Source organism: Cololabis saira, chromosome 19, assembly GCF_033807715.1.
Source record: "Cololabis saira isolate AMF1-May2022 chromosome 19, fColSai1.1, whole genome shotgun sequence".
NCBI lineage: Eukaryota > Metazoa > Chordata > Actinopteri > Beloniformes > Belonidae > Cololabis > Cololabis saira.
This window is the reverse complement of record NC_084605.1, coordinates 26682767-26694194: the sequence shown is the minus strand read 5'-3', so window position 1 is coordinate 26694194 and position 11428 is coordinate 26682767. Positions and strand designations below refer to the sequence as shown.

Here is an 11428-nt window from a genome sequence, read left to right as displayed (position 1 = left end):
CTTGCCAGATCCATAACTGAGGCGTAGGTGTCAAAAGCAACCCAGCTTAAGCTGAAATGTGGCTGATATCTGGGTATATCCTTCCAGACTAATGACCCTGCACACCACTGAGGAGTTTTTGCTACGTGTCTTGAACATATCAATCTTTAGAAAAAGCTAAGTGAACATATTTTACAAAGACTTAAGTCACATCTTATTAGGGAAATGAAAAAAAAACTCCATCATGACACAAATAGACTGACCTAAGCGATTAGGCGCTTAGGTCTTACAGGCGATGAAGTGCTTGAAGATGATACTCAGACCTTACTACAACAAGAACTTCTATTTCTTGATTGGCTGAGAAATTCTATTTTCTGATTGGTGACTCAAGACAGCTGCTGTGAGCTGTATGGTCTGCTTTTGGCTCGTTTGTAAGATTAAGAGTAAGAGTAAAAGCAAGAGTTAGAGTTGCATCTTCTGTGCGGTGAAGTTAATAATTTATCAGCGTGAGGAATGCCGTGTGTGGTGTGTGAGCCTGTAGAAATGCTTGTCTCCCGCTCTCAAGACTTTAGAGCCCCTGTGCGTAATCATGAGCAATCACTACAAGAGACTGCTCTTTACATGTCTCTCCAGGCTGATTCCAGATGCCTTCTGTAATCACACTAATTATTATACTTACTCTTTCATTTCTTAGAGCTCGCTCTCAGCTGCCCAGGATAGGACTAAGAGCAGCGTGAAACAGCCAAAAGACTTGGTAAGAGGTCAACAAAAACAAAAGTCACTTCACTGCCCAGACTTCAATGAATTTTATTGAGAAAAAGTGACTACATGGTCAACACAGTGGCAAGGTACTCTGGAGTAAGCATGTAGCGATAACTTTACCAGCATGATGGGTACGCTAACATTATTGAGTCAACTGGATCAATAAACTGAGGAATCAGTCCCATAATCATATAATTCCATTAGTAGCGCAAATACATGACAAAAGAAACAAAGTTATTTTCAAACAATGAGCCACATTACTTTCAAACAGTTCAAATGTCTACTAGTACAGCACATTTAAGTGTGCATAAACTGCGTTGAGCACACATATGATGCATAAAACAGTGAAATCAAGTGTGAAGTAAATTCTTTCATTAATAACTATTTTAAAGTTCATGCCTGTTTATTTCTGTTTTAATTTTGGTGAGATTTCAGCACAATGGCTGTTGTATTCAAAGGGGCACATACACAGAGCAGACTTGTAAACATATCTTTAAATACTCCATACAAACTTACAGTTTATAAATAGCCTTCTTATCTACAACCGAAGTCAAAGAACAACACCTTTTCCCGACAACTCACTCTCCCTTCATTCTTACCTCATCTGGCAATGACTAACTCTTACAAAAAATAAAAAGGTATAATAAAAATAGATTTTTTTTCCCCCTTTTTTTGGCAAGTCAGGAAGGCAGCCTGGATGCTGATCCCTTTCATCAGTCCCAGCTCACCGTCATGTACACTGTGCACCTGCATCTCTTCATCCTGTTTGCACCACTGCACTAACTGCAGAACGAGACCTATCTGAGGGAATAAGGAAGCTTGATTTCTATGTGCTTACAATCTCAGTGGATACTTTAGGGTCGCCTCCTCCTACTGGTCCATACATTTTTTTCCCCTTCCAAAAATATGTAAGAGGGAATCATATAAACTAAGTATAAATTACAATTTCTCCAAAATTCGTGACGCACTATGAACTATATGTTTTGCACTTTAAGTATGGTGGAGTAGGGTTAAGATTGATAATTACGACGGTGTCTATATTCCCTTTGGTTTTAAAGCACATTCTCATATAACTTGAAACAGATGACCCTGATGACTTTTCAACATACTGCATATGGACAATGGCCCTTTAAAATGATTGAATAAGCAAATGCATCTTTATATATACAGCTTATAATAGTTTCAACTGAAACTGAGTGGATCGTGACTAAATACCTCCCTCTGCAGGTGAGACGTTTGCAGGACGTGATGCATGCGTTTCATCGCCTCCTTTTCCTGTAACTCATGTGGTTTCCTGAACTGCGAAGGAGGAGCGGGATTTTGCAATTTGTTAAACTGCTTCATTGCATCATTGCACGGGTGTGGATTAGATGAAGCCAAAACCTTAATTTTGGAGTGAATTTTATTTCTTAAAACACAAACTCAAGCCCGATGCACGCGTCAAACATTTGCTACCTCCCCGCAGCTTTTCACTTTTCTTGCTTTTCCTGATGTGGATTGCGATTCCCTTTTCGTGGCTAAATGTAAAACACAAACTGACAGTAACACACACACACACACACACACACACACACACACACACACACACACACACACACACACACACACACACACACACACACACATAAAACATAAAACAGTGGAACCCCTTAAAAGAGCAGACTGAGGATGAGAGAGATTAGCATGTTGGCTGCTGAGATGTCAGGGTGGAGAGATATTAACGATGTTGCGCGGGTTCCATGTCGTGTGATACCCCCGAAGGCCTAACAATGGTGAAAAAAAAACCCAAAAACAAAGCTCCCCCTGCTCTGCATTAGATGACTGGTGCTGATCTGTCATTCGTGACAGTCGGCCTTAACTTGACTGTGGCGAATGGATTCCCTCCTCTGCACGAAGAAGAGAGGGACAGAGTCAAAAACATCACAATGAGAATATTCATCAACTTTCACTCATGAATCTATGAAAACCTATAAATCTATGAAAGACTTTTTTAACTGTGTTAGAGAACTCACCCAAGAAACGGGACCTTTGCAACTCCATTCACTAAAGACACCTGAAAGGACACACAGAAAAAAAATGAAAAAAATTATTCAACGCATATGAGCACAAATACTCCTTCCAGTAGATTAGTCAGAGTCGCCAAACTCGTCTTCTCCACGAGTCTGGAATCTAGACAATCTAGATAGGCCGGTGAGAGACGCGTACTCTCCGCTGTCATTCAACCAGAGACGATGATAATCTTGTGGCTAAGCAAGCATGGCAACAATAAAGAGGAGAAACCTTCATTAAACACCTGATCTTTGAGCCCTGAGCGATGTCATAGCCGTACACGATAACAAAATGCTGTTCAAGTGTGAAGATAGCTTGAAGATGTTGCGTCATCAAATGTGCATGTCAGAGGAAGTGTTCTCAAAATAGTTTTATAGTTTGTATATGTACTGTTTTTATTTAGATATAATCAGATCGCGTACAAAAATAAATACAGTATCAGCAATTTAATCTGTGCGTTTGGCCAAAGCTCATAAAGTTTGGATATACTGACGTATTTCGCTACGGTCTCTGGACAGCATTTATTGTGCTAGTTACCACTAACAAACATAAACCTTTAACCTTTAGGTGTTACTAAACATTAGGTCAAAGTTTGGCTTTCAGACAATCATCCCAATATCCTTAAATGATCTACAAAAATCTAAAGCAAAGAAATATGCAGTTTAGAAAAAAACATTACAGAGAATCCTTTCTGGATCATGACTGGGGTTCTTGGTTTTACTTACTACTAATTTTTGATTCTTCATATCTGTAATCTAGCACATTTCACTTCAAAATGTGATTCTTAACTTTAATGCTATAATGCTACACAACATTAATTTGTTCAAGTTTAGATCCTCACATGCACAATATATCTGATACTTGTGAGCAATGTTGTGATGATTCGGTTTTGTCTTGTAGGTTTGTGTCTGTCCCCCCCTTCTGTTTTCTGTTCTCCTGCAGGTATGAGTGACGGGGGGCGTGGCCGGCTCCTCCACTCTGCAGAGGAGGCTCCCCTGACTCCACTCAACAATCCCCTCCTCCATAAGAACCTGGTCTTCACTCCGCTGCTCTCCTACTGTTCGCTTCACTGGTGCCTCCTGCCACTTCAAGGTTCCTGACTGATTAAGTGGATTACTTTGTGGCCAGCCAGCTCAATGCCCTCACTGCCTGCTCGCCTCTTGTATTTTGTTTGGAAACAATAAAACTATGTTCAATCTTTTTGAAATTGAGTTTCAGTCTCTGTATTTTGGGGTCCAACTAACTAAAAACCGAGCAATGCTTTTATATATATATATATATATATATATATATATATATATATATATATATATATATATATATATATATATATATATATATATATATATATATATATATATATATATATATATATATATATATATATATATATATATATAATCAATAATTTTGACATTTACATGGATGTTAGACAATGCAAGAATTATGAAAATACTTGGTTCTCTATTCTTTTTTTCTTTTGCAAAACATACTTTTTCTATGTTGAAGAAATACTTCAGTCAGATATATAAAATCCAGAGTATAAACAGCTCTAGGTCTCTCTCATGTATACACTTTTTTTAGGGACAAAAATTAAATAAATTAAACCATTTTGAGAGAACAGAATATACATTTTCAGCAAAATGGCAATTAAAGTTAGCACAGCGGTACCTGGAATTATGTCAAAATAAATTGTATTTTGAAGCCTCTGACAAGACTCAAAAGTGTTGAAAGATGGCATGGATGCTTAAAATGGGTTTATACAGAGGTATTAGATGCTTTTTTTCCACAATAGTTAGTCTCTCCAAACACAGCCAGGTCCTTTTAGTGATATATAAGTATGAAAGTGTATAAAAAAGGAATGTGGCATTACCACATTTCATCCATCTTAAGCTACAACAATGTGTGTATACGTTAGTTAAGATCTCAGGAGGGGAGATACACGTTGACAGGGTATATCCCTCAATGCAGTTTATTTCTTGGTGAAACCCTGAGGCAGCAGATATAGAGGACAGTGCAGACAGTGCAGTACAGTAGAGCAGCCAGGGAAGAGATGAGGGGGAAAGAAGCGTGTCTGGACTCGTCTGCCAGCTGGAGTCATAATTCATTAGCAGACACAGCAGAGCCACAAAGGCAGATTGTGTCTGTATCCTTTTGTCCTTTATGCATCCCTCTATTACTCCCTGCTCTCTCTTCCCTTTTCTCAAAACTTATAATTTGAATCCCTACTCTTGTTATAGAAGTATCAGCCAACTGTATCTATACAATGTCCCTGTGTTTCTTTTGAAATTCAATCAGATGTTATCATATACACAGCAATTATCTGCTAGAAGTTGAACATTTGAAGATCATTTTTAGCCTTCCTGGCTAAACAATTTTTGTCAAACCACTGAATTAGACTTGAAATGGACTTATTTACAAACAACATAAAGCGCCCTGAGATTACTTTTGTAGTGACGTGATACATAAATAAACTGATTTGAAGTGAACTAAAACAAACTGACTTGAATCAGCTCAATGTGGTGTATTTTCATGGACTGATTAAAGGAATAAAGGAATTGCTCCTGAGTGTATTTCAAGGCCATGGAGTTATGGCTATGCCCTTAAAAACTGTTGATAAGACATTATTAGCTAAACGTAAAGTTCAACCTGGGGATGGCATTGTGATGCGTGGGTGTGTTGCATGTGACGACTCACCTTGGACATGTCTTATCAGGAAAGTTTTCTAACGTACTAAATGTAATGGCCAACTTTATGTACCACAGTTCCACCTGAGCACTCCAGGCACTAAAGGAAGACGCAAGTCTCACGTTCATGTTCTGGAGAATTGGGCAGATTGTTTGGCTCCAGGTTCACAGTTCTGTTTGGTATCAGGACAATGTAGTAAAACCAGGACTTTTATGGTGTTTCCAGACGTATGAAACCCTTATTGCCAGTCCCATTAACATTTGTAACAATTAAACAACTAAATATGCACACTCAGGGCACTTTTGGTTTTTGTATGCCATGTTCTACATCTTAAATGTTTAAAAAAACTACTTTTATATCCACCTCAGCCTTACGTGAATCCTGGCTGCAATTTATTGCCACTGAGTCATAACAATTAACTACGTCACAATAGTTCAGATTTAGTGGCTACATCCATCTTTCGCAGAAAGCCAAAAGAAGCACTGTTTAGTCTGACAAAAGTGTTTGGTTCCGGACCTCTGGGGTACTAAAAAAGACATGCTCTGGTGAAATAATTGACGAAATGAAAGAAAAACTACTTCCACCAGTCAAATATGTCTCAAATCCAACCACACTGTTAAACCATGAGCCAGAAGATCGAAAGGAAGTTATTCTAAGCCTGATAAAGCAGTTTTTTTTCTTCCTTTTCCTGCATTGACATGTGGTTTGGCATGTTTAATCAAGGCCCAGTACTGACCTTGTTCTGCGGGGAAGGTGCTGATGGGATTGCTGGACTAGAGGGGACTCTGTCACTGTAATCTGGCGGCGGCAGAAGCACAGGCTGGTCTTCCTCTTCCACCTGCTCCGGCAGACTGGCCACACTCAGACTCCGCACCGGCGTGCTGTAATTGCTGCTGAAACATGTGAAAACACAACCTCCATTATCAAACAGCAGTTGCAAAGCAACTCTTTGATACGGTGCAGTGTTTACTTACCTATTTGATATCACTTGCTCGGTGTAAGGTCTACAGTAAGATGAGGGAAACCAGCCCCGCCTGACAACAGAAACACAAACAACTACAGTCAGAAACTGCAGACAACAGGCTGACTAAAGACTGCAGCTGTTTGTGGGTTAAACTCATAAAATAAAAGGCACTGCTGCAAACAAAACACTTGAATGAGTTGACAGGAATCAGAAACAAGACAAACAGACAAATTGACTTCACTAAGACTCAGAAGAGGGCTCCAAGTCACGTATGGAGAAAAAAAATTGCTTATCAGTCCAGTGCAATGGATTTGTTGCTAGGGAACAGAATGTACTGTGATTTATGCAAACAGTCTCCCAACTTGAAAAACCTCAACTGACTGCATTAACGTCACTGCAAAGAGCCACTTAATGACACTCCCAGTGAAGCAGATAAGGCTTCTGCACCGTTCCTTAAAAGTGGAAATGAAAAATTAAAAACACATTACATTTTGAGCCCTAATTGATTGAGTGAGGCGTTAAGGATGGATAGTGACACAACTCAGAGGCTACTTCAGAGATTTAGGCTGCCGCTGCTACGTATACATTCAAGATTAAACGTGTGTAAACGGTTTTACAGCTTTTAGCTTGAGCAAACAAGACACTGAAGGATAACGGTGATGTGTCCGTATGGTATTATGTTAAACATGGAAGATCCTGAATGAGTGGCTCTTTCTGTGCAGCTGATGCTGAATCACTGCTTAAGTATAAAGGCCTGATTCCACTTGGGCTGCTACTTTATATGCAGTTTGACATATTGATTCACCCCACTCATTATCAAGCACCGGGGTGGAAGGAGAATCAAGAATTTATTCCTCGATGAGTTAAGTGTAAAAAAAACAACAAAAAAAGCAGTAGATGTCTGTTGTTTATGCAAATGGGCCTGGGTTTCTTGTGTAAAGTTTTTGCTATTGCTGAAAGGGAGAGATGGAGATTTACAGCTGTCACGTCGTGCATACCTGGCATACTCTGTGTTTTTAGGTGTGATGCATCAGCACAACAAAACATAAAAAAAAACAAAAAAAACAAGGCACGAACAAGTACTGCCAGTGAGTTATGTGACCGACGTGTTAGTGCTGTTGCATACTTCTCAGAATGAAAGTACATTTTTCCCTTAAAGGGTGTGCCTATAGTTATACTTTGCAAGAAGAGGTTTGTGAATCCTTTCGAATCCCCAGGATCTATAAACTGATCAGTTATAACATCTGGTTTAATCTTCATCTTCTCAACTATAGATAAGCGCACTCTGACTACATAAACAGTTGTACTTTTTGTGTCTTTTTGGTGCATTGAGTAAGCACTCTTGAATCTAGAAAATGCTTCCTTTAGCAGCCGATATTTGACATTTCCTACAAAGCTGGTTCAGCTATCAATATCGCTGGAATGTCTTGGCTGAGTGATTCTCTCTCGTATCTAATCTGAGTTTTAAGGTCAGGACTCTGTAATTCTCTTAAATCAATTTACTTCACAGAAAAACTAAGAAATTCAAAGAGATTTTGTCCAAAGAGGTTCTATCTCATCCACCACAATCTTAGGATAGTTTTTTTTATTTATTTAGGGTTTCTTCCTCCTTCTAAACCTGAATTGTGAGTGATTATTTATTGTGGCACAGCTGCTGGGAGTGTTATTCGTTTAGTTTTTTGTTTCCCTGAAACCGTAACATTGCTGATAAATGCAAATGCTGCTTAAGTTTTACTTCTACCTGCTCCTTTTCGGACACTGTTTTCCCCTGTTTGTATTATGTTTTTGTTGTTGTTGCTTTTTTTTCTGTATGTTTTGAATTTGTTTTAAAATCTTATATTTTTTTATGTGTTCGAAATAAACAATTCAATCAAATCAATCAATCAAATCAAATCAAATGCAATAATCCTGTAAATTCCTAGAAGCACACAAACTTTTTCTGAGAATTTTATTTACGTAACGTCAAGCCTTTAAGGGACCGACTTCACCAGAACTTGTTTTTATATGTTTGATTCTTTTTTTTCTAAATAAATTATAAAGAATTAAATATCTCCAACAGGGTGGTCATGTCAAATCCCATTAACGGTGCAGTAATGCCGCTGCTACATGTCTTTCAAAATCTGATAAAATAAAAATTAAAAAACTGTAAGTCACAAGAATAAACTATTTCCGACGCTGGATATTAACACTCACTGCTGTGTCTTCTCCAGCTCTCCGTACAGCCACCCGTCCTTCTCCTCCTGGATGAACAGCGTGATGACGTCACCTTCCTCAAAGCTGAGGAGCGTGTCGTTGTTGCCCGCCTTGTGCGGAAAGATGGTCCTGACCCTCATCTTCCTGCCCACGTTGAGCCCAGATGACTGGGACGTGGACCGGGACAAACTTTCCTCTCCGAGACTGCCCTGATCTGCAGGGACCACATCAGGAATGTCATTGTTTACAGAGAGTAAAATAAAAGGAATTGTCTATTTTCAACCTATTCACTCAAACTCAAGCAGCAAGTTTCAAAAAGTTGCCTGCGCTATTCTTCCAGTTTCGCTGACTCATGACTGGCTGATGTATCTCATGAGACAGGCCAAAGTCATTGGTGGGTCAATAATTTATTCATGTATTTCAGAGTTGTGAATGGTACCTGAGTTGTGGTCGGAGGAGGAGGTCAGCGGAGATCTGGGCTCAGGGTCAAACATACTGGCCAGCGGACTGGTCTGAGCCTTTAGCGGGGGCGCTGGAGGAGGCACCGCGTTGTTCTGAGGAGGGGACATGGATCAACAGATGCACTACAACAACCACTTTAGCTAGCGACATCTAAATCTGAGCAAGCATCTCGCTTGAACGGCCTCATGTACAAGAAAAAATAACTCTTTATCAGTGCAATCATTTCAAAGGTTCATTACTTGAAATTAAACCTCCTCCTATCTAGCGAGAGTGGACTTTAACACAGGGCCACAACGACAGCGTGTGTAGGATTTCAGATGGCTGACTGCCAGCGAATGACACCTTATAACTTTATACAACAGCTACCATCTGATAACAGAACAGATATCAGCCCTTTAGTTAGATAAACTACACCAGAGACAAAAAAACAAGATCTAACATAACAGGGCTAATCTTTTCAATGTGCAACGGTCTTGTCATCTACCACTTAGTATATTTAAATCTTAAACACCTCCGATTTGAACTAGTATATTAAAGCATGTGGTTGAATGTCAACGAGTTTATTCGGAAAATATATTTTTATCTGAGAGGAAACAAAGCAATATGTTAAAGGTGATGTCACTTTCACTGTTTGGTTGATACTAATCTAAGAGCACACACCCTGTTGTAGCGCTCCACCAGTGGTGATTGTTCTGGAGTGCTGGCCAGCCCCTCTATTATGGTCACCATCGTGTCCGGCACTTTGGTGATGTCGCTGCATTTTTCCTGCCAGGTGGGGAGCTTTGCAGTCAGAATCTCTTTGGCCTGTAAAACATCAGACAAATACAGAAAGAGGTTGTGAAGCAGTCCTTAAATGAAGGCGGGTTCTCGCTGCGAGGGATGTTGTTCATCTTCTTTCTTGCTTACTTTCTCGTGGAAGTTGCTAAAGTGGTAGGAAAACAAGCAGTGCTTGTCGGCTAGGAAACAGAAACGTCTCTTTTCTTCTAGCAAAGCCTCTCTGCAGCCGTCGGCAATGAACTTCTGCATGTCCATCTGGCGGGAGGAGATGGTCTCCAAGTACTGAAAACCGGAGAGTTTAGAGGTCACAGAACGAGATTAATAACAATTCATAAAGACATGAACAATGAATTGTATTATGATGCATTTAAGGGACTAACGTTCACCTGAATCAATCCGGATCTTGTTTTAACATATATAACAATAATAATGTGTAGTTGACACATTTGTTTAAATAGTTTAGTTAAAAAAGAGAAACTCTCATGCTTTCAAACACAACTGACCTGCAGAGGAGACGTGCTAATCTGACATTAGGAGCATGGCAGTAGGGCTGTTCGATTTTGCCCAAAAATAAAATCTCGATTTTTTTCTCTCAAAATCCGATTTTCGATTACGATTACGATTATTTTGTGAATTGACAAAAGGCAAAGAAATTATTTCAAATATGCTGTTTTTTTATTGAACATTTGCCCCATTTAAGTGCAAACTTTGCTCTTATTAAACCAAAAATGAATGAATAAAGTGCAAAACTCTGTAAAATAAGTTGAAAAAAAGTTTTAAAAAATATAATAAAATATAAAGTTTTATCTCTGAAAAAAAAAATCAGCAAATCAGCACTTGCAAACATACAGTAAGTTATATTTCCAATTAAATAAAACAAGACATTTTCTAATTAAACTAAACTGGGTCTTTGCATGCTAAATAATAATGCAACCCATGAAGGAGGTAGAGGTGTGTAATGTCAGTCATTACATTTGTTATTCACATTTGCAAGTTTTTTGCAAGGAACACGAGCCGGTCTACTCGGTGGCATGTTCCAACGCCCCCTCCTACACTAAAGAGCCTCTCCCATGGGGCACTTGTCGCAGGTATTGAGAGGTATTTCCTTCAATCATTAATATGGTATCAATCATTAATATGTGTGCAGACAAGGTAAAAAAACATTTTTTTTACGAGTTTCACGTTTTAACATCGTTCTAATTACATAATCGCGATTACGATTTAAAATCGATTAATCGAACAGCCCTACATGGCAGTATTCAAAATCACTACTAAACCTTCCCTCAATCCCCTTTTTTTCCTACCCTGACCCCCCCCCCCCCCACACACACACACACACACACACACAAACACACACACATCTTCCATTTTCTTCAGGTTGTCATGGTGATGGAAAATCAGTCTGTTTCTAAGGGCTTTGTGAAAGACCGTCTCCAAGTGGCTGGTCTAATTTTTTCTCTCTTCATTTCCCATTTTGAACACAAACAGCTGCCCCCGACTGTCGGCGAGAGGTGGCAGAGGAGACGAGACTGGGCCGTGCTCATTACCCGGAGC

At 39.3% G+C, this 11428-nt stretch overlaps 1 protein-coding gene across 2 annotated transcripts in view; it reads right to left on the bottom strand.

The window, feature by feature from the left end:
* Positions 1–770: 770 nt before the first annotated feature.
* The window catches only part of baiap2l1a (BAR/IMD domain containing adaptor protein 2 like 1a), a 28858-nt gene continuing 18200 nt past the window's right edge, over positions 771–11428 (bottom strand). Inside the window, exons 7-14 of one of the 2 annotated variants that reach the window (XM_061708037.1) lie at positions 10004–10156; positions 9758–9901; positions 9075–9189; positions 8636–8849; positions 6453–6512; positions 6215–6368; positions 2754–2794; positions 771–2627 (exon numbers count right to left, since the gene is read on the bottom strand). In XM_061708037.1, coding sequence (XP_061564021.1) covers positions 2555–2627; positions 2754–2794; positions 6215–6368; positions 6453–6512; positions 8636–8849; positions 9075–9189; positions 9758–9901; positions 10004–10156 — 954 coding nt within the window. In that variant the 3' untranslated portion in view covers positions 771–2554. Of the gene's footprint in view, positions 2628–2753; positions 2795–6214; positions 6372–6452; positions 6513–8635; positions 8850–9074; positions 9190–9757; positions 9902–10003; positions 10157–11428 lie in introns of both variants that reach the window. The other variant, XM_061708036.1, reaches the window with a different exon arrangement.